This window comes from Pimephales promelas, chromosome 3 (genome assembly GCF_988280905.1).
Source record: "Pimephales promelas chromosome 3, fPimPro1.hap1.1, whole genome shotgun sequence".
Classification (NCBI taxonomy): Eukaryota; Metazoa; Chordata; class Actinopteri; order Cypriniformes; family Leuciscidae; genus Pimephales; species Pimephales promelas.
Window position 1 is genome coordinate 23,515,125 of NC_142771.1, and position 22,718 is coordinate 23,537,842.

The window sequence follows — 22,718 nt, forward strand, 5'->3', positions numbered from 1 at the left end:
AAAAAAATTCAACTACAGTACAGTAGCTACAGTATAAATTGCATGAAATATAAGCTACAAAAGGTCAGGTGTAATAGTTTAATATACAGTATGGCAGTTTTATTCTATAGATATTTTTATTATAAATAATATTCTTCATAAGAAGCATGTGAACTTTAGGCTATATGATCTCTAAAGTCTATTTTTCCATAACTAAATACCACAATAGCTGTGTCAACATAATGACTAAATACAACCAGAAACATTTTTTTAACTGTTCAGGCTTACCAGTGAAAGGTAATTCCACGATATCTGGTTTGGATCGTACGATGGGTTTGTAAAACCTCAAAATAATCAGGCACCTTTTATTCAGTCCACTTATGAGAGTTACTACAACATCCTACAGGAATGTGTGAACATTGAGGCGGAAACAGTAAAACATATACATATAAAATGCAGAAAATGTACTGAGGAAAGACAAGAAATGATAGCAAAGTTAAAAAAAAATGGGACGTATAGATAACACTGTAAAAAGTTTGTTAGAGTATGGAGAAAGCGTGGAGGTAATGGAATTGGTTATCTGAGGGCGACTGGATTAGATAGGCGGATTTAGTATGTATGGAAACAAAGGATTAATAAAGCCTGAAGGTGGCAGTAATGCAACTAAATGGATGCCAGCTGCCATTAAAACCCAAAGAAGAAGAAGAAGAAGATAGTTGCCCGGACAATTTTTGTGAGGACCACCCTGAAACTGTTTGCACCTATTGCTCACACACCAGAAAATTTTGGCAAAACCTCAGCAGATTCATCATCGACCATATTTATAGCTAAAAACTTTGCTTTATTGTAGAAGGATGTTGTTTTGTGTTTTTAAAGAAGTCATAGTAAAGAAAAGACATAGGCCTACTTCAATATAAATTTGTTAATTATTTTGGTAAAATTTCATATTCATAAATGTAAATTCAGTGCTAAAAAACCTAACTTTGTACTTTTTTTTTCAACAAAGTTGTACATTATATTAAGATGATTTCTGGCTCCAACAACAAAAAGGCAATTAAAACTGTCAACATTATGGTCCTTTTTTTTTCTTTGTAATGGCCCTTATGCTTCCCCTTTGTATTTGTTTAAATGTTATATTTCTGTATATTGTATTAATGTATATTTTGTTAATTTTTTGTGATGTGATTTGTAGCCTACTGTGTTTTTGAAAAAAAAAAAAAAAAAAGTTGCCCAGACAAATATGGTGGCGCCGTTGTGGTACGATCCAGCGGTCGTGGTTTTATCCACACTTCAAAAATCGACCTTCAGGGGACTTTTGGCTTTCTCTTTTCATCATACTATGCATTGGGGCACACTTAATGTAATCTAAAATAATTTTGTATGGATAGTATGGACATATGACGCAGGGGATTTAATTGAATTTGTATGTAGTAGGCTCCATAAATGACTTATGCACAGCACTACTTCCTGAACTTAAGCCAGCTCCCTTGTTTCCTGTTTGCCATTATTGGCCAAGCTTGATTAATTCAGGTGTGTCTGATTATTCTTGCCGTGACTACTGAGGTCAGGCACACCTGAACTAATCGGCTAATAATGGCAGACAGGAAACAAGGGAGCTGGCTTAAGTTCAGGAAGTAGTGCAGCTAGTTTGGTACAATTAAAAAAAAAATACATTAATTAAATTGATAATACAAATAAAACTTATAGAAAGATACCGACCGAGTACTTCTAAACTTCATGTTTATAATTAAATAAGAATCTTAATTTTGGGAAGGCGATATTAATGGACACCTAAAGGTCCTACTCAGGATATAAAAGTCGCCACACTGCCAGCGTTAGAGTTCTCTTCTCAGTCGACATTGAAAGAATTTGGTGCAGCATGTGCTGGTAAGTGCGTGGGTTTTTGATTTTTTTAAATTGTCAAATGTATATTACATGTTTGTCAGAGCTTTCTGTAATTATATAAAAAGTTTACTAGAGGTTAGTTCATAGTTTCTTCACCTTTCTTCTAGGTAAGTTGATAAGTCCGCGTTACATTCACCACGTGGTGCGTGCGTTAACTAGATCCTGTTCGTGAGTGGACAGTATGCGAAATTACTTAAATAACATAGACTATTTCCTGTCAAATGGTTCAAGGTGCGTTTGCACTGTATGCAATGGATCTGTTTTTGAGGCAAACTCGTATGTTAGCCTATGCTTTCTTTTGCAGAAGATCGATAAAATCAGGGCCATCACTTGCTCCCTTGAGATGAGAGAAAGATCACTTGCATTGTTTTAAAATGATTATAAATTTGTGTTGTAGGTTTGTTAAACGCTTCAATGATGTTTTAGCACTGGGCTCTGAGCTTATGTGTAGACAAAAGTGCAATTCTGCTCCTGACATGGCAGAAGCTGAGAAGTGTTGAAATGCAATTAAAAATAACATAGTCTGATCATCCAGATTACAAGTTTACGTTCCTTTGGCATTTATTGTAGTGTTGCCGCATTAAGCATTTGGACATGTGCATATTTATACTGAGTCCCACAGTTTTATGTGTGAAGAGGTCATCTCAATCATCACAAACTCCTTTTGGGAAAATAAGCTCCTGCAAAGGAATGTGTACGATTTTTAGCTTAATTAACTTACTCAGGACAAAGCAGGGACAACTATCACGAAACTAGGAAAAATAGGATCATTTGATAACGTTACATGCCATAAAAGAACTGGCTAATTTGTGTACATTGCTATATTTGGCATGTGGACGAAGTTTAAACATGTTATGAGAGTAATTCAGGGCAGTACTAAATCATTTGCTTTCTTTTGCAGAAGACAGTAAATCAGGACCCATCACTGTTTCCTCAAGGTAAGATAAAGCTGCATTGTTTAAATGAGTATACATTTGTTGTATTTGTAAAAGGCTTCTATGATGTTTTAGCACTGGGCTCTGAGCTTGTGTGTAGACAAACGTGCAGTTCTGCTCCTGACATGGCAGAGGCTGAGAAGTGTTGTTAAAATGCAATCAAAGAAGGGATTAAATGTGAGATTCTTAACAAAACTGGTCTTTTCTTACAGAGTGGAATCTGGAGAGAAGTGAGTGCACTGTCGACGAGTTTCCACCTTTCTGCAAATGTTTTATCTGTCTAAGATGCGGTTTATTTTATGACAATACAAGTGGTTTGTTTCTGTATAGAGCTTTTTTTTATTTTGACAACCATTAAAGGAGACTTTAAGACCCCTCAAGCTCTGCACTGTTTTCAAATTCCATGATCTGAAATGCTGTTCTTATTAGATGCTTAAAGGGATGGTTCACTTTGAAATTATTTTTGATATGTTTTAGCTTACCTCAAGGGCATCCAAGATTTATTTTCAATTTTGATATTTTAGGTCAAACCGTTCTTGTCTGTCAGTCATATAATGGAGATTTATGGGATTCACCTCAAAAAGCATGCACAGAGAAATCCAAATTAAGTATGATTAATGACTCGTAAACGTAAGTATACATTGATGGCCTAAGACATGAAACATCAGTTTGTGTGAGAAAACAAATAGTATTTATATCGTTTTTACCTCTTGAAAATACTGTGGAAATAAAGATCCCCTACATCTTGGATGCTCTTGAGGTAAGCTAAAAAACATCAAATTGTTTTCAAAGTGAACTATTACACCAGGGTTCCCACAGTCATCAATTAAAATCACGTAAAATAGTTTCCTTACCTGGGGAAAAGCCAAGGTGATTTTGTTCTTCCTGGAGCTGGCCGGTTTCTAATGAGTAGTTTTATAAAACGTTCCATGATGCAATATTGATTCGTCATATGTGAAAATAAAAAGTGTGAAAACCATCAGTAAGAAAAAGTGACTAGTACGGGGCAAAATGGTGTTTAGATTAAAAAAACTAAGCCTATCTTCCTGGCAGTCACAAGATTGTAAGGGAATGTAAAAATTGTACTGCCATTCATAAGCTATATACATATTTGAGCAGACAACAATTTAGGCTGCTCATCTTGTTTAAAAATTGACATCCCTTGAATGTGACAAAAAATGACATTCATTTAGTGTTTCTGCCTTGAGCATCTGAACATTTTTGTAATTGTGTTACACAGTTCTAAGTGTGAAGTTAAATCTATTATATCCCATTCCTTTTGGGAAATGTTTGCATAAAATGCTGGAAAGCCAAGGAATGTGTAAGATTTTTAGCAGCATTACTTGGGACAAATAGTACCATTATCACAAGACTTGCATAAAGATCAGAAAAAGCTACATGGCATAAAAAAGAACTCTTATTTGTGAACATGATTGTGCTATCATATTGGTTTGTGGACTAAGTATAAACCTATGTTATGTGAGTTTATTCAGGGCAGTACTAAATAAAAATAGTAATTATGATCCCTTTTATTTTTTTCTAATAAATATTTAGCAGATTCTGCATGGGTACAATAATGTATTTAAGGTTTAAAATCGAAGTCCATATATAAAATGACTAACAAAACAGTAAAAAACAAGTCACTCAAAGTAATTCCTGCATCATTTATTATAATTCTAATAGCCTTTATTCATTTCTTAAACGTGTATGAATATGTATAATCACATACACATATATTTTGTAAATAACCTCTTATCTGTTCATAGTTAATTTTCTTCAATTTAAAAGAAAAAAAGATGCTTTCTGCACACCCTGGACAGATACTGCATCAATTGCTCCTGTGTGTGTGATCAGTTACCTCATCCTGGGTTACATTGTCCAGACCCTTTAATGGCTATGGATCATTCTGCAGCTTGAAAAGCTGTCTGCGGACTGTTCTGTTGTTAGAAGTTGTGATATTTAAACTCTGGGAAGAGAGAACCACACGACTTTTACTCCATCTGGTGGACAATACAAGAAAGTGAGATTTGCCATTTACTAGGGTACAACAGCTGTTATTGAAGCAAATCAGTTCTATGAATTTGACTGAAAGGATGAAACAACAGAGAACACAGGATGTGTAGAAAGCATGATTCGATTACAAGTTAAACTCATGTTAAACATTTGGAAGACAGAGATTCTTTAAAACTTGGAATCCTTTTTTTTCCCATCTCAGAATGGTAATTTCTTTCATTGTCCTTACTGTTATCAACATTATTATACTTACCAGTCTTAAACATCAAAAATACAATAAGTTCTTCAATCTTTTTATCCAATATTGGTGATTACGCTAAAGCGAGAGCTGTGATGAATGATGCATACATCCCACTCGTTCTGAGAAGACGAACAGATGCAAGATGGGCAGAGGGAGATGGAGGGGGCGAGATCTTTAATGATGGTCCTGAAAGAGACACAGACAGGTAAGTAACCTAAAGGTGAAGGCGTCTGTGGTTTGGACTCAAGGTGACTGCAGATGAAATAACGAGATGAGAGGAGAAAGAAGTGCAAGGTGATGATGAGGAGCCCTTTTAATTGATTGAGCAACTATTTGTGATGTGGGAGATGAAGGCTAGAGGTCACTAGATTTACTTAGTTTGGAAAGTAAGGGAATATGAATGTAAAGGGTTTATATACTACCGCAGACAATAAACTCCTTGATAGTCCTTGCATACAAAGTGGTCACATACATTTTGTGTTGGAAGAGAAAAGCAGGAGGGTAAGGAACATTGTAAGATATGAAAATCTCGTCTCTAATTTAAGTCTTAGAGATACCAAAGATCTGAACACATTGCATGTTGTCAAAAAAAAAAAAAAAAGATGTCAAGAATAAACACCCGTCCAGCATTTGCGCTCAGAAACAAACAAGAAACACTGCAGAATAGCGATAACAGCAAGGACGATGAGAACAGTGACTGCAATTAGTAACATTATCTCTTGTTAAATCAACAACAGAATTCCAGACCCATTTAGAGTTTAAAAATTGTTATAGGAACAATCATTGTAGTAAAACAGATATTAGCACATATCCCTCACCCATGTTAGAGTTCTTGTTCGTCTTCCCTTAGCTCCATAGAAAGAGTGTTTTTTGGAAGGAGAGAGGGAGAGTGACTTGGAAAGAGAGAAATACAGGCAGTTTGGTTTACCCTCTCCCTCTTCTCCATGTTGTCTCCTCTTTTAAAATGGAGCCTTGATATTGTCAATAGGTTTGCTGAAGTCGTAGTCACCTCTATATTTTGAGAGTCTGTGGTAAAAATGTTGATAAATTTTCAGTGTGTGTATATATATATATATATATACTTTTCTTTGTACAATGTTGTATGATCTTTCTTCTTTAAAAGATTTTTTGCTTGTTTTAACATGATCTTCATCTTGTATCCATACATTGATATTTTACTGTGTCCCATTATCTTATATAAATAAAAGTATGTTGCTATCAGTAGTCTGAGGATGCAATGTCTTTGCATGTGTGTTGTAGAATGCTTGTGTGTCTATTCTGTTTGTCTGGGCACTTATTTTTGCTACGGGTTTGTAATACAGTGACCAGTCTGTATATGTATGCATGTGTATATATGTATGTATATATATATATATACATACACATACATACATATACATATACACACACACATATATATATATATATATATGTATATGTGTATACATATATATATACACACACACACACACACACACACACACACATATATATATATATATATGTATATACACACACACATATATACACACATATATATATATATATATATATATATATATATATATATTCATATATATATATATATATATATATATATATATATATTCATTATAAGACATGAGAAGGTAAAGAAGTTCTAGTGAAATAAAAGATAAGCACAAGCCCCAATCTGGGTTCGGCAAAATAGAATCCCTCCATTGGTGAGGTAAAAACACAAACCACGATCATGCCTCTAGTGATATCTTCTCATATTGTCATACACACACACACACACACACACACACACACACACGCACGCACGCACGCACACACCACACAAACAAACAGCAAGAACCCACGCATAAACACAGTCTTACCAAATAAGTGCCTGCCGTTAAACTGACCTCTATTTTAAGGGCTTCCCTAGTCATGCCAGACAGGAGGTTTGTCAGTAATTGCCCTCCCTGCATTGGTCTCTATTGAATCTGCTCTGAAAACAAGATTGTTAGTAAATATATTTGTTAATGATAGAGACTCAGCTCAAAATCTGAGAAAAAGAGAAAAGACAGCAAAGGTGGTTTCAATATCTCTCTTTCTCCCTATCTCTTACTAAAGAACTACCAAAAAACAACAAAGCTAAAGAGCATTGTGATTGTTTCCCTCAAATTATTTGGCTCAGATATTTAGTGTTACCTTCTCATGTTGTTCTTCATGGAGTTAGATTCCCCTATTTGATTCATTCAATTAATTTCATTATGATCACCTTGTGTGTGCCTGCAAACTCCAACTATGTGTTCTGTTTAAATGTTGAAATGTACGGATGTGTATGTAGGCGTTCATGTTTTCGTTGACTGAATCACACATGTAAGTGCAGGCGTTCACAGTTCGACAGGGCTTCAATTCTCTCTCTTTCTCCAGTATCGCTTCATCTGCAAGCCGGCAGTTTGATATTGAAGTAAACTCTTCTTGCGTTTTTCTTCATTCAGGGAATAATCTCTGATGGCAGCAGTTGTCACCTCATCTTTCTTGTTCTCTCAACTCCGGTTGGCCTCATCTCTCCTTCTGTCTCTCCGTTCATCTCGAGGGGAGAGGGCAGAAATGGGGAAAGTGCTAGAAGACAGCCTGATGATAGGGGGGAAGGTGGAAAGTCTTTATAAGGAAGTACATTTTTTTCTTTTCATCCCCCACTTTCTGTTCTCCATCTCTTTCCCCATGCCATCCTGGACCCCATGCAGCAGCCCGCTCCAAATGTTCCCAGAAGTTAGCAATCAATAGCATATCAATGTTTCACCTCATCTGTACTAGCTTTATTTCTCATGCACTAACCCTTTCTCACCCTAATCCCTCTCCATCGCTGTCCTCCCTTGTGTCTCTCTGCCTCCCTTTCTTTCTCTCCTCTCACCTGTCCATCACTCTCCTGAGCGCCCTCTCTATGTTCATACGATGGCCAACCCTGGTCACACCCAGGTCCAGGTAGTCGTCCTTAGTAAGAGAGGGCAGGTGCGTGCCATCAATCTCGTTGTCTAGGAAACGTTCCCTGTGCTCACCCAGGTTCAGGTAGCCCAGCCAATCCGCAACGTCATACTTGGTCCAGTATGGGAGTGGTTTGGAGGCAAAGGGTTTGGTGGGTGAAGGGGGTGGGAGGTGGGGGTAACTCAGGCAAGTGGGTGGAGGAATGGGGTGAAGAGGTGGGGATGAAGTCCCTGACAGGAAGTGCGTGGGGGACAGGGAGCGTGAGACCACTAGAGAGGAATTCGGAGGCGGGGGAGCACCCGAGGGTGCAAAGAGAGGGGGAGAGGGGGAGAAGTAGGGGTCCCCAAGGGGATTTGCGGGTGAGGGTGGAGTAATAGATCCACGGAGATCATACAGGCTACTATAGAGGGGTGTGGTGGGGAGAATAGGAAGAGAAGAGGGGCGGGGAGGGCCAAGCTTGGGCCGGTCAGATGGAGAAATTAACGGGCTGGGTGCCCGTCTGCGCTGGGCGTGATGTGACTCAGCCTTACGAGATTCTCGGCTGGGGATAAATTGGAACTCCAGGGCTTTGGTGCGATAAACGGGCCGGTGTTTGGGCGAGGTGGGGTATGGTGAATATGAAGAGGGAGAAACAGGTGAGTGGGACCGGGGAGGAGGCTGGGATGAGGCAGCAGGGGGCTGAGGGGAAGGAGATCGAGCCCAGTTTGGAAAGAGTGGCTGGGAGGAAGGGGTCGGGGAGGGAGACAAGGCAGGCTGAGAGAGATGAACAGGAGATGGGGAGCTAGAGCGGACCGAGGGAGGACTCAGTGCACCTGTGGAGTCCTCTGAGAACCTGAAAAAAGAGAAAACAACACAAATTAAGACAAATGAATAAAGGATTGGACAAAAAGAGAGAAAAAGAGTTTTTGTCAAACAAGAAAAAAAAAACTTTTTTCTTGTTTGACAAAAAGAGTCAAACAAGAAAAAAGTTTGACAGTAAAGAGAAAGAGAGAGCAGGGAGGTATAGTGAAGCAGTTACCTGTGTCTGATGTGGGACAGACAGATGGACATGGACAGTGCAATAAAAAGCAGAAATCACAAAAAGAGAGGAACAGTTTAAACAGACACAATTACACAATACACACACAGAGTTCTTTGGTGTTTGAGACATTGTTAATAAAAATGGCAGTAACAAAACTGTTTTAAAGCACTGTTACAAATTAACTATTAGTCTAAATACCCAAGGAGTCCTTTAAATAAATGGCATCCCAAACCACACAATGCTCATGCAGCTGAGAAACTCTCATGCCACATGCCTCCTTTCAAGGCCACCATGCAGACATTAACATATAGCCATGCACATATACCTATACTGATAACACACAAATACCTATGCCTGCTCAGTGATCTCTGAGCCCCCCAGTTCTCTGTTCCTTTGCTCCTCTGCTGTAATTTGGTGCTTAGTTCATTGATGATGCTTGCCTTCATACCGGACACAGGAGGATGCAGTTTACGTGCCTCCACATATGTCCCCACAGTCTGGCCCCCTCCCTCCCCCATGGACCCAGCCGACCCATCACCCCACAGAGGTTTTATCTCTGGAGTGCGGGGACGGTCAAAGTACATTACAGAGGAGCGAGCGATCCCTGGCCCTTCCCTCATCACATAGCCATCACGGGCATTAAAATCTTCCTCCTCTCCCTCTTCTGCCTCATCCTCCTCCTCTTCCTCCTCCCTACGACGGTGGTAGGCAGGGGGTGCCGTGCTGGTTTGGCGACGAAGATCTCCGGGCCGGCTACCTTCTCTGTATCTCTGTGTTTTTGGGTAGGTGGATGCAGTGCTGGCGGCTTTGGCATTGTGCATTTCAAAAGTCTGTCCATCAAGGTAGCTCATGTAAGACTCTAAAAAGTCTGCCCCACTTGTTCTGTCAGCCTCGGTTGACCCACCTCTCTCTCCAACTCCTCCTATGCTACCTATCCCTGCTCTCTCTAACCTCTCTCTGACCACACTACCACTGAGTGCAAGGATGTTGTCTAAGTGATGGTCACTGCTGCTTCGGCTGTCCAGCTCCTCAATCCCAGAATCCACCACTGTCTCCTGGGACTCGCCGCTCTTGGCTGCAGCTGCACAGGGTGGTGGACGATGCTCTGCACTAGGCCGCCTGCTACCCCCTGTAGCTACTGTGGAGACAGTTGCCATGCGTGTTTGTGGTGTGACAGCGGAAGCAGAAGTAGTAGTAGAAGAAGAGACAACAGTTGTAGAAGCAGGTGTGGAACAGCTTGCGGTCACAGTTGAGGCGCCTCTGAGAGAAACAGAAGTTGCAGGGGTGGATGTTGCTACTGGGGGCCCCCGGTAAGCAGGTGGAGCTGGAATAGAGAGAGGAGGTGGTGTGGGAGAAGAGGAGCGCCCAGTAGAGTGTGTACTGTTGTATAAGTGTTGAGACTGAGATAGGCCAAACGGTCTATGGTAGGAGGTGGGTGGTGGCGGAGGTGATACAGAGGGAGGTGGAGGTGGACCAGAGGGCTGCAAGGTAGAGGGGGAGGGAGGCGGTAGAGGGTTAGGAGAAGATGAAGAGGGAGATGGGGCTGACTGGGTTAGGTTAGCAACCTCACTGTCATAGGAAGTAAGACTGGAAGTTGTGGAATCTCCTGCCTGGGGTGAAGGCAGTGGTGTGTGAGGTTGGAACCCAGTCATAAAGGAGTCTTTTGTAGGGGGAGGTGGTGGGGGAGGTGGTGGTGGTGGATGAAGCTGCTGACGGGCTGTCACATTGTGAGAAATCATTGCAGAGTAGCTCAAACCACGATCAAAACTATTGGCAAACTCCAGAGGTGGAGGGAGAGTATCGACAAAAGCAAACTCATCATCTACATCTACCGAGGGAGCTGGGGGAGGAAGAACCATCAGACCTGTGCCACTTCCACCTTCACCTGTGGCTCCTACTGAAGGTCGTGTAGGGGCTGCTGTTGAAGGAGGAGATGGTGGTGTTAATGAAAGAATGTATGCCCCAGCCTCACTCTCCATCCTCAAGAACGAGGGGCGTCGAGGCTGCTGGGTCGTTGGCTGTGTAGACTGTTGCAGTAACTGGGTCTGAGCTTTTTCTGTTTCTCTTTCTCTTTCTCGTGACCTCTCTCTCTGACGCTCTCTTTCACGCTCTTTGTAGGTGGGTTGATAGTGCTGAGACTGATAGTGGTGCGTGTGGACAGTTTTGTCCTCAGAGAAACGAACCCTTAGGCCTTCTCTAGGAGCAGAGGTGCTAGCAGCCTCCCTATCTGCACGCTCTCCTACCCCTGCTTCCTCACCCCAACTGTTCCCTGCTCCACGCAGGATCCTAGGAGATGGAGGACGAGTGGATGTGGTGGTGGCAGCTAGTGATGAGGAGGTAACAAGGTATGAGGAGGAGCTTGAGGACTGAGCAGCAGATGAGGTTGAAGGGGAAGAAGAGGCCATTGAGTAAGAGTTGTGTGATGTTGATTGTGCAGTGGATGAGGGAAAGGCCCCAATGCTGGACAATTGACGGCTAAAATGGTGTTCAGTAGTCCTCTCCCTGCGTATACGACCATCGTCCTTCAAGGCACGTTCCCGTGCAGCCAATGCCAAGCCTAGTGGGGATGAAGGGTCCAGGACTTTCCCCGTTAATGGGTGAATAAACGTTGTAGTGGAGGCTTGCTGCTGTTGTTGTTGTCTGCCTTCTGCCCCATAGAAGTCAGCAGGTACAGACTTAGGCTGGTAATCCCCAGGAGGAGCAGGTGAGGAGTACTCAGGCAGGCCAAAGGCAGGAGGCATACTGCGTGTGTGGTGGATAAAGGTATCACCTGAGAACATGCCTTCATCTATAGATTTGGATGGACGCAGGCGTGGTGAAGGCTGGGAACTCAGCTGCTGTTGGGAAGTCTGGGTCCGTCCTCCTGCTCCTCCTGCTCCACCTAACTCTTCCTCAGCAGAAAGAAAAAAGGAGGCACTCTTTCGTCGTGCTTCATGGAATCGCTCTCGATCCCTGCGAGCTGCCCCTACTATGGCAGCACCAAACTGGCTGGTGAAGTCCAAACTCTCTTGTGTACGAAGTGATGGCAGCGATGGGGGTGGAGGAGCAGGTATAGATGGAGGGGCTGGCGGTGGAACAGTGGGTGCAGGTGGGGGAACAACAGGATGGTGTTTAGAACTGTCACTCTCTCCCGGAGGAGGCGGTTCGGCTTCCACGCTGCTGCCTTGGCTACTGCGACCACTGCTGCTGGTGGAAGGGGCTTTAACAATGATGGTTGGGATAGGAATGGAGCTCTTCTCCACGGACCCCTTCCCTTCCAGTGTGCCCTGGCCCTGACGCAGATCCTCCACCTTTGACTGTTTCACCAAGGGTCCCTTCCCTCTCCGGGCACCACCTTTTGGTACACCACCTGCCCCTGCTCCTGCCCCTGTCACACTGCGGTCCATCCTGGAAGGTTGGCCCTGTGTATTCTGCTGCTGTTGGGGAATCACAGTAGCGACACTGGTGGGTGGGACTGCGTTGCTGTAGCCCCTTCTCAACACTGTAGCCTTGGCTCCTGCTGCTCCTCCAGCCCCTGCAAGGTCCCCTGTGTACCCAATTACCTTCCTGGAGGCAGTCCTGCTTGGCACGGCGGGATGGGCTTGAGCATGGGAATAAGCGAGGTCCCCAGCTCCAGACCCAGTAGGTGGTCCAGGGGATCTATCTCGGGGTCCATGAGTGACATGTACTGACTGTGAGTATAGCTGATAATGTGCAGAAGAGGAAGTGGATTGGGAAACAGAAACAGACGGTTGCTGGGATGTCTTGCCCCTAAAGCCAAGAGGAGGAGCTGATGAGAAAGGGGGCTCAGGGGGAGCTGTAGTAGGAGGAGGAGGTATGTCATCTGGGCCAGGTACTGAAAGACTGCGGGCAAACTTCATCGTTGGAGGATGAAGAAACTGCTTCTCCTCCTCAGGAACCCCTACAGGGAAAAAAAGATAACAAAGAGGAGGGGCTTTAAATAGATTTTCAAGGAAAGTAATGATAGGAGAATTAATTAAAATTAAGAAAGGATAACATGTTACAAAACAAAAAAGGCAAAGCAAAAGTATCCTTGAGAATGAAGGAGAATGTATGACAGCTGGAAGTGAGAAAAGAAGAAAATAAGAAAAAGAAAAGATATCTTCATTTGCTAAAAACGAGCAGAGGGCAAACAAAATGGGATTCAGAATTGAGACCATCTTGTAGTATGTCTGTCTGTCTGTCTGCTTGTCTGTTTGTTACCTTAAAGGGTTAGTTCATCCAAAAATGAAAATTCTGTCAGTAATTACTCACCCTCATGTTGTTCCAACCCTGTAAGCCTTTCGTTCATCTTCAGAACACAAATTAAGATATTTTTATTAAATCTGAGAGCTGGATCACTCCTTCAGAGGCTGCCAGGTAATTAATATCTGCCAGCCCAGAAAAGTTAGCAAAGACATCGTTAAAACAGTCCAAGTAACTAGTGTTAAATTAGGGTGAGTAATTACTGACAGAATTTTCATTTTTGGGTGAACTAACTCTTTAACTGATCTCCCAGCATGAACATGTACAAGCCATTCACCTCTCTGCTTTTGCAATACTGTTTTGTGTCAGTGCAGACTTCAGTTACAGTATTAGTTACAGTATGTTATAGGACAAATGCTAAACACACACACACACACACACACACAATGTATACCTGATGACACAAGAAATGACACAAATACACAAAAGCTATAGTTAAAGTTAAGCAAAATATATAAAATGGCCTTAATTTTAAAAGATTACAATTGTGTAAGCCAAGAAAGGAGAAATTCTCATATTGAACTATTAACCCTCTCAGGTTTGACTATCGCGCTGGTCCGACAAGCTCAACTTTTTTTCCTTATTAGTGCAAAAGAGATTCACATTACTCTGTTGATTTTAATCTAACATATAAGAGTTGTACAACATTAGATCTTGTTAAGTATAATTTTTTTTTTTGGATACAATAAAAGCAAAGTGTTCTGCTTTTTGTCAAATAAAGAAAAATAAACATGATGCGAATTTTGCCTTCTCTCTGTCAGTGAAGTTCATTCTGAAACGTGTCTAAAAATGAACTGCAACTGAGTAAATACTTGTCACATAGGCACGAAAGATTTTTCGTTATGAAGCTGAAATTCACTTCTTTTAAATGAAGTAATTTATATATATAAAAAAACAAATATATCTCTTATATATAAGACCCACACAATGAGCCTTTCTTTCAGGTGTGTCACACAAGAAAGAATGTGAGGACAATATATATATATATATATATATTGTTTTATGTGAATGATTGGGCAGCATGATTTTCAGATCATTTTGAAGCAAAAACTCTAGGCAACAACATCCATTAGTCAAAAGTCTCGTGGACAGATATTTAGTATGTGTTTTGTGGCCTCATTTCAGAAACTATTTTTAGTTTTTTTCAATAACCATGCATAAACAATATTCTGTCAAAAATACAAACATGAACATACATGTTGCTCACCTATTATGGTAGCCCTGTTTGTGCTAAATAGAATGTAATTTCACCTGTGCCATTAATATGTTTATAAGCAACTGAAAAAAGCACAAATGTCAGGGCATGTCAAAACATCTCAAGGACTCCAAAAACATTGCAAAGCTTGTGCAAACACATGCACTATGATCAGCTTTTCTTATGCTTTATTAAAAAATGCTAGCTGTTTTATCAATTTTGATGTGCGTTTATTTTGTTATTAAGAGGAAAGCGTGCAGCAAATATATACATATCTAAATGCTGTTCTCAGCAGTGTGGGTGGTGTCAGATGTTCTCTAACAGAATATCTCTGCTCAAGTATTTCGAACTTCGTTTTACCTCTAGGCGAAGAACAACAAATTATTTTGTTGAGAGTATATCGGGGCCTTTATGTTGAGCACCAGATGAAAGAAATAACATTCAACTCTGTTATGACAATTTATCTCTTCTGCAACCCAGTCAAACTCCTGACAAGATGCTTATGGACCGTTTCAACAAACTGAAATGTACAGTCAGTATTCAAGAGCAATAAAGCATTACAGATTATAAGCATTAAAGGAAACCCACAGTTGCACTCTTTTGAGTGCTCTAAACGCACATACCATAGACGTATGGCAGTATGGCTAAACAGACAGACAGGTGGGCAGACAGACAGACAGACTACCAGACAGCCTCACCGATGGACTTCTGTCGCAGCATACCGTGCGGAGGGCCATGGCCAGACACAAATTGACCACGGTCGTAGCCTAGCCCTGCCCCAGATGATGTCATCCCCATTCCTGATTGGTCGAAATTTGGCTGCCAAAAGACATGGGGAGAAAGTAAATGATTTTCATTAAACATTATGGACCAGTTTTTAAAAAGTCTGCAAATAGGCTCTATGCACAACTTCAGCATTCTCTAAAACAGATCGCATTGCTTCCGGTTCAGGACTTTTGTATGTGCTGCATGAAATTTTTTTGCGGTTTTACTCAAGATAACTTAAAAGGAGCGAGCAAAGATTAGCATAACCAATGTCCCTCACATGTGCAGATTGATATTTACACGTTTTATATTTTTTCTTCTTCACAGTAACTTTTAGATATTTTGTTTTTTAGATATTCACAGTAACGTTTAGAACCCGTTTTCCGGTTTGGTCACGTGATGCTCGGCATAAAGCCTATTTGCTAAAATAATTCTGCAAAACATAGCTCAGTAATCCCTGAGCATCAATACCTCATTCCATAATCATCATGACCTTTGTGATAGTTATCTACACACACACACACACACACACACCTCATTATAAAAGCCTCTGCCCCGTTCTCTTTTTACCCCCTGAGCCCGGGGTCCTGGAGCTTCATTGGTACTGATGGACTGCTGTGCTGCTGCTAAAATCTCATCCAATTTATCTGACATAGAATAATAGAGAGAAAAAAAAATAATTCATTAATTAACTTGCAAACAATTTATTCTTAGCTTGATTCACTCAATGTTCACTCTGAAATAAAATAAAAATACATTTTACTTCACAGTTTAGTTACTTTCATACCCAATTTCTTCTGAAAACCTTTTTTCCTCCTCCATTGAAAAAAAAAAAAAGTTATTTTTAGAAAAATACCCAAGCTGCTCTTTTTCATACAACAAAAGAAAATTGTGGTCACAGCTGCAAGCAAGTTTGTCAATGAATTATAAACTAAATTTCAGCCTACACTGTACACCCTTATGCTCAAAAATTGGTTTAAGGTAAACTTAAATTTTATGAGTCTTAGAAATGTATTTTTCTTTCGAATTCACAAAACTGACATATTAATCTTAACTATTTCATTGTTTTGAGTTTTGAACTTGTTCTTTTAATTTAGACAAACTTAAATTTAACTGAAACTGGGCAGCGATTTCTATTTCCCAGCAGGTTTGCCAAGACACTCAAAAGGGAGAGTAAAAACTAAAGTTAAGTGTCAAGTGTTTGAATTAGTTTCCTCAAATAATAATTTCCCATATCTCTTTCAGCTGAACCAGCAATGCCAATTAATCATTTGTGAAATAATCATTCTTTTGAGTCGCTTCTATTTGGCCAAACGGGTTTGCTAAACGGTCTGAATTTACAATGCTTCACAGTGCTTTTTTTGCCCTGGTCTTTATCCATTTTTATTGTAAGACAGTAGCTCACACATTCTGCTTCTCTTTGGTGCTCAGTCATACAGGTTTGGGTTAATAAATGATTGCGGAATATTCTTTTTTTTTTTGGTGAAATATCCCTTAATTTCTTTACTATATATTCGACAAGACATATGAACATGCATACAACTATTGACCCTCTTACTCAAAGCCATCTGATACACGGTCCTCTTCTTCTCTGTAGCTTGTGATGATTCGAACTCTGTAACAGAGGGACAAGTTTCATCTTATAAGAAATATTTGCAGACTCATTAGGTCAAGTGTCTCATACAAGATACAGAGAGAGGAACAAAGAGCTTTACCTGATTTTTTTTTCCATGGGGCAGAGGCTGTGATCAAGCAAACAGAGAGTCAATGTAAGGTGGAAACTCATCACCCTGTAGTAATACTCTATAAGCTGTTAATGCTGCAATCACATTCCCTTAAACTAACAAATAGGTTAAAGACTTTTCTTTACATTTTATTAACACTCCTTTCTAGGATGCACACAAAATGCACTATCAAACTTGTATAAATGCAACCTTAGCAAAACAAGATAAACTGAAGTGCCTCTTACCTCTGTCCACTGTGTATGGAATGCCGGGACAGACAAAAATATTAGGGAGGTTATAAGACAGATTAGTTAGGGCTTCAATCATTAAAAAACAACAACATGTGTGACAAGTGTGAAGGAAAGGTTCAAAAAGCCACAGGTGAGTTTGTAGGGAGTGTATACTGTATGTGTGTGATGTCTTCTCCTGTTATTGTCACTTGCACTCCGTGTCACATGTAGTATAGCCTTCTCTGTCAGCGGTGAGAACTACACGTGATAAATGCAGGGAGATAGTCAGGCTGATGGAGAAGATTTCAGAACTAGAGACACACATCCAAACTTTAATCAAGGATAGTAAGAATGCAAGGGCTTTAGATATTGCTTTGGATGCCACTAGCATAGTGAACTCTGTACATTGTTCGGTTCCGGCTGTGGAGCCCGTGCAGCAGGGCAACTGGGTGAATATGAGATGCTGTAGTCGCGGGACAAGCTCTTCCGTTCTGATTACAACATTAAACAGGTTCTCCCCTCTCAGTGAAACACCCACTGAGAATCCTGCTGAATGTGCCCAAGTTATTGGCGATTCTATTACAGGGAACGTGAAAATAGATACCAGTCACCATAGTCACATGTTTGCCGGGAGCCAGAGTGCCTGACATCAAAGCAAATTTGAAAAATGCTGGCCAATGCTAATCGTAATTCTTAGGCTAATGCCTAATTCTCTAAGATTATTATTCATGTCGGCACTAATGATGTTCAACTTCGCCAGTCTGAGATCAGTAAAATGAACATTAAAGAGGTGTGTGAACTCGCAAGTACGATGTCAGGCACTGTAATTTGCTCTGCCCCGTTCCCTATTAAACATTGTAAACAACATTTTTAAATATTGCTGTTTACTTACAAAGTACTAAATTGTTTAGCTTCCCAGTACTTGAGTTAAAAAAAAAAAATTCAAGTTTTGGTTCCTTGCCACTGTTGCCTTTTTCCACCTTTGTTGCCATTGGAGTGGCTTGCTTATTTGGGGACTTTAAATTTAACATTTAGTTTAATATTCAACAATAATAATGATTTGCTGCATTGACAATATTATACAAGAACTGAGCTGAGCTGGACGATGTCATCTAGGTTTACTCCGGAGAGGCTATATATATATATATATATATATATATATATATATATATAACGGTTAGTACCAATCCTTGATTCTGATTGGTCAATAGCTGTGCTTTATTCATGATTTCATGATAAAACACGGCTACAACCGCTTCACCCAATGGTTCTAATTATCACTGTGCAATACAGCAGTTCCTATTGTTGTTTTTATTTGAGCTTTCATGCATACACATTGGAACATTGTTGCTGTTCACGGTCAGGGACTATTTTTTCTAGCGGAAGGAAGGCTTTTAGTGATTTTACTTCAAGAAAGTTGCACTAATATATATTTTTTATATACTTTAATATTTTTATTGTGTGGTAACCGTAAAAATCATTATAAAAGCAAGGTACTCGAGGCAAGTGCTGTATCGTGAATAAGTAACGGCTGAAGGGGTTGCAGGCACTCCGCTTGACGATATTCGCTTCGCGACACTTATTCACGATACAGTACAACCTCTCGTACCTTATTGCTTACATATAAATGAACTAAATTAATAACTTTTTTAAAACAAAAATGAAACATCACTGAACTTACTAAAGCTAGAGAGATGCTATTTTCTTCTGGAAACAAACTTTTTTTTACATTATTTCCTGTATCTCTGTAAAGCTCCTTTGAAACAATCTGTATTGTAAAAAGCGCTATATAAATAAATGTGACTTGACTTTAAGTGTTTCTGTGTGGATATATAGCTGAGGGATTCTGGGAGAATTAGAGAAGGGCCGACCTGCTTGCCTGTAAGGGCTGATCATCTGCCCTTTTGTCTTCATTGAGTTGTTTCTGTCTTTTTGATTTAATTGCCTTTTCTAAAAGTTACAATACCAGTGCAGCGAGACATTAATACTAGCGCAATCTCGTATATCTTTAGATCACGGCAGCCAATGAGGTGGGATACTGCAGTGTCCTTAGCTTGTAGCTTGTGAAGATTCAAACTCTGTAACAGAGGGTTAAGTTTCATCTCTTAAGAAATATTTGCAGACCCATTAGCAAGGCTCTCAAGTGTCAAGCATTGAGAGTCACTAATTTCTGTCTTTTTTCATGCACTCCCGCCACACATTGTATTTCTCACATGGAAAAAAAATATTTATAATATATTTAATATGCCTGCAGCCCCTAAAATGTATCTGGCTGAGCCGCTCTCACTATGGAACCGGCAGGAATCAAGCACGTCTCCCCTGGAGTTCTTAGTCGAGCCTGCCCAATCAAAAAAAAAAAGAAAAAAAGAAAAAAAGAAAGGGGCTTCACAATAGCCAACCAGAAAAGAGCACTATTGTATCTGGGTAAGATCTAACACACACACAAAAAAAAAAAACAATTAAAAAATTAGTAAAAGCATATCCTGGAATTGTTCACATGATTCTGCTACAACATCTTCCGAAAGATTCGTTTACCCACACAGAGAAAAGCACTGGAGTTTCAAGCATCACTTTGAGCACAGAGTAAGTCATGATCTCCTGTTTTAATGTTACAACAACTTCACAACTTGTTTGACACAAACAATGACAACTTGACAGCTGCTAGAGAATGATTCCCAGATAATTAGTATCAGTTTTTCATGAGTGTCTGTAACTTATAGCCAACAGTTTTACAACCAGTTCACTGACCACACCTGCTCAGAACTAGACTAGTAGTCTAGGCCTAGTCACATTTCCCTTATCACACGATGACTGACATATTGCCACATTATAATTATCTCTCTCTCCAAATAGGCTTACCGTAATAATTTTATTAGCACTAAAGTGTATTGCATAGTTGATGTTATAGTTGACTTTTAAAATCATGTCATATTTTATAATTACATCCGGGCCATGGATGCATTAATCATTGCATATTTCTTTCAAAGGTGTCAGGTAAAAAGCAATTAAGCATTCTCTCTCAGTATCTGCCCCGAGAGGAAAGCCCCCTAAAAAGGCCAGGTTAGAGGATGCTGGCCCAGACGGTGGCGAAAAGGGTAGGCCCATTAGATAAAGGATTCCAAAAAGGCAATAAACACTTACAATAAACACCACCAGTCACTTTTTTGCATTTTGCATTTGACATTTTTTGCATTTACAATGCATTTATTTGAAATATAAAGTATAAAACCTGGTGCATTTTGATAACTTTGATAACTGACAGCAAACCTTTGGACTGATATTGATGTTGAGCTGATATACTGTCCGTCTCTACAAAATATACATGTGTGTACATATTACTAAGTGCCAAGAACAAAACTATACCTTGTGAAGATTCAAAACCATTAAGTAGGCAAACTGGCACCATCTAATTCTTGCTTAGAAGAATTGGTTGAAAACCTGACTATGTTTCCTGATGGACTGATTAAAACCTGTACATCCAGATTTCCTGCATAGAAGCCAGCCAATCTGATTGAGTGCTTTAATCAGCACTCACTATTACTGAATTGCATTATCCTCACACTAACCCTGCCTACTGAATTTTTGGAACTGGGCTGAGAAAAGCATTGAGTATCTACAGTAGACACAGTGCCACAAGAGGCTCTGAGCTCTGAGAATATTGCTGGTGCAGAAGAGATGGGAGAAGGGTAAAATACGCCTGAATGAACTACAAAGGTAGGGTACCCTACTGGTCTTGATTTGGTTCTAAAAGTTAATAGGGGAAGGTCGATGTACATTGATTTGGAGGTGGACCGTTGAAATGATCTAGTCTGATTCCATTGATGTTATGGAAGCCTGATTGGTAAATTAAATGACTGTAAGTGATTGTGACACTTTGAGCCAGTACTGCCTCTTTAGCAATGCCCATCACCCGCTGTGTTAATCGCGACTCGCACAGTCCTCAGGAACGCGTTTCTCTGACAGCCTTAAGGGAGGTGTTTTAGATCGAGGTTTATGGTTAAAGCTAAGAGGAGTTGCAGGTGGAAGATTGAGGGATAAGGTAGAAGGCAGGGGAGATATAAGGGTTGGGAGGGGACAGTTTTTGGGGGGTTACCTGTTGTGGGGGTGCTGGTAGTGACAGTGTGGAACTTCTGAAAGAACAGTGAAAGAACATTCTTAATGCTGTCTCTCTCTCTCTCTCTTTTTCTTTGGCTTTCTATCTCTATGCCATCCTGTTCATACGCTTCCCTCGATCATTTTGTACTTCCTTTTAGTGTATCACTGTGATAGACTCTGTGATTCACTCCCATCCCTACCCCTTCTGACCATTCAAACTATTCCATTTGGCTCTTGACTGTCCTCTCTCTTTCTCCTTCTGGTTCTGTCCTCTAGTGCAGTGATTCCCAACCGAGGGTATGCAACGCCAGGGTTTACATAAGCTGGGAGTGCTTAAAAAGATTTTGCTTTTTATGTCACTACCAAAACAGTGTGTGTTTTAGTCCATTGGCTAAGACTGATTTTAACCACACCCCTGCCTTTTTGATCAGAAAATATTCTTGGGTAGCCTATCTTGTGTTCAAAAGTCTGTGAACTTTGAGGGACGTCACTTTTTTGGGTGTAATTCAATAAAATGTAATTTTTATGTGTGTACAACTGTTCAGAGCTGTGCTAGGTAATCATGTGTGGGCTATCATCTTTGAACTAGGCTTAAAAGTATCTTACATTGTCACTACCGAAACATGTGGTGAAGTTTCAGTTGTGACATCATGTTTTTTTTTTAGCGTCATTAAAAAAAGTTTTTTTTTGTGTGTGTGCAAACTGTTTAGAACTGAGCTAGGTAACCATGTGGTGGTTATCATCGTTGAACTAGGCTGAAAAGTATCTTAAACTGTCACTACCGAAACATGCCATTATTGTTTTGGTAGTGACAAAAGGGAACACATTATCATTTATTTGGGGAAAATAAACTAAAATTTTTGTACAGTTATGCAAATCATTAGTTTCTTAGTATGTTTTAGTAGTGTTTTAGTATGCAAGTTAAAATTCTGTAATGTGATGTGGTCAAAACATTACCGTCACATTACTGTGCCGTCACGACCGGTATTGGTCAATGTCATGACCGATACAAGGATGTTTTGTCTAAAATAATGTACACTGAATTATCAACTAAGATGTTATTATAGTGTTTGGTTCAATGTATATTCAAACTAATGAATGAAATCAGTATGATTAACTTAATGCCTTTAACAAAAAAAGATTGGGTTCAGAATACAACAAATCGTAAAAATTACACTTGAAATTTAGTAAAAATGGTAATTGTTATTGATATACCTGTTTTTTTTTTTTAAATAGCAAAAAATATATTTACAAAGTAGATGTTAACAAAATATTAATCAATATAGGTCAATATAAGCCTTCTTATTAAATGATTATTATTGTTTTTCGGTAGTGACACATTTGGGGAGAGGAAAAATATTCCAAAACCCTCTGAAAATACAATGATAATTATGATAATTTACTGCACTATTACT

General features: G+C 39.9%; 1 protein-coding gene, 1 long non-coding RNA gene, 2 other non-coding genes and 1 pseudogene across 7 annotated transcripts in view; 4 read left to right on the top strand and 1 right to left on the bottom strand.

The window, feature by feature from the left end:
- Window positions 1-1,792: 1,792 nt before the first annotated feature.
- Window positions 1,793-3,194, top strand: LOC120489932 (uncharacterized). Its single transcript, XR_005624824.2, has 3 exons — window positions 1,793-1,866; window positions 2,786-2,822; window positions 3,032-3,194. It is a non-coding gene; the product is annotated as an uncharacterized LOC120489932 (long non-coding RNA).
- On the top strand, window positions 2,291-2,381 carry LOC120490533 (small nucleolar RNA SNORD88). Its single transcript, XR_005625059.1, has one exon. It is a non-coding gene; the product is annotated as a small nucleolar RNA SNORD88 (small nucleolar RNA).
- Window positions 2,875-2,965, top strand: LOC120490534 (small nucleolar RNA SNORD88). The gene has a single exon (XR_005625060.1). It is a non-coding gene; the product is annotated as a small nucleolar RNA SNORD88 (small nucleolar RNA).
- Window positions 3,195-4,469: 1,275 nt separating the features above from the next.
- Window positions 4,470-22,718, bottom strand: part of shank1 (SH3 and multiple ankyrin repeat domains 1) — a 91,309-nt gene continuing 73,060 nt past the window's right edge. For 3 of the 4 annotated variants that reach the window (XM_089128526.1, XM_089128525.1, XM_089128524.1), the window contains 7 exons: window positions 16,970-16,996; window positions 16,813-16,869; window positions 15,789-15,901; window positions 15,188-15,308; window positions 9,398-12,950; window positions 7,958-8,860; window positions 4,470-7,677 (listed from right to left, as the gene is read on the bottom strand). In XM_089128526.1, the coding sequence (XP_088984652.1) occupies window positions 7,590-7,677; window positions 7,958-8,860; window positions 9,398-12,950; window positions 15,188-15,308; window positions 15,789-15,901; window positions 16,813-16,869; window positions 16,970-16,996 (4,862 nt within the window). In that variant the 3' untranslated portion in view covers window positions 4,470-7,589. The remainder of the gene's footprint in view (window positions 7,678-7,957; window positions 8,861-9,397; window positions 12,951-15,187; window positions 15,309-15,788; window positions 15,902-16,812; window positions 16,870-16,969; window positions 16,997-22,718) is intronic. The other variant, XM_089128527.1, reaches the window with a different exon arrangement.
- LOC148982012 (uncharacterized) lies at window positions 17,480-18,216 on the top strand (annotated as a pseudogene).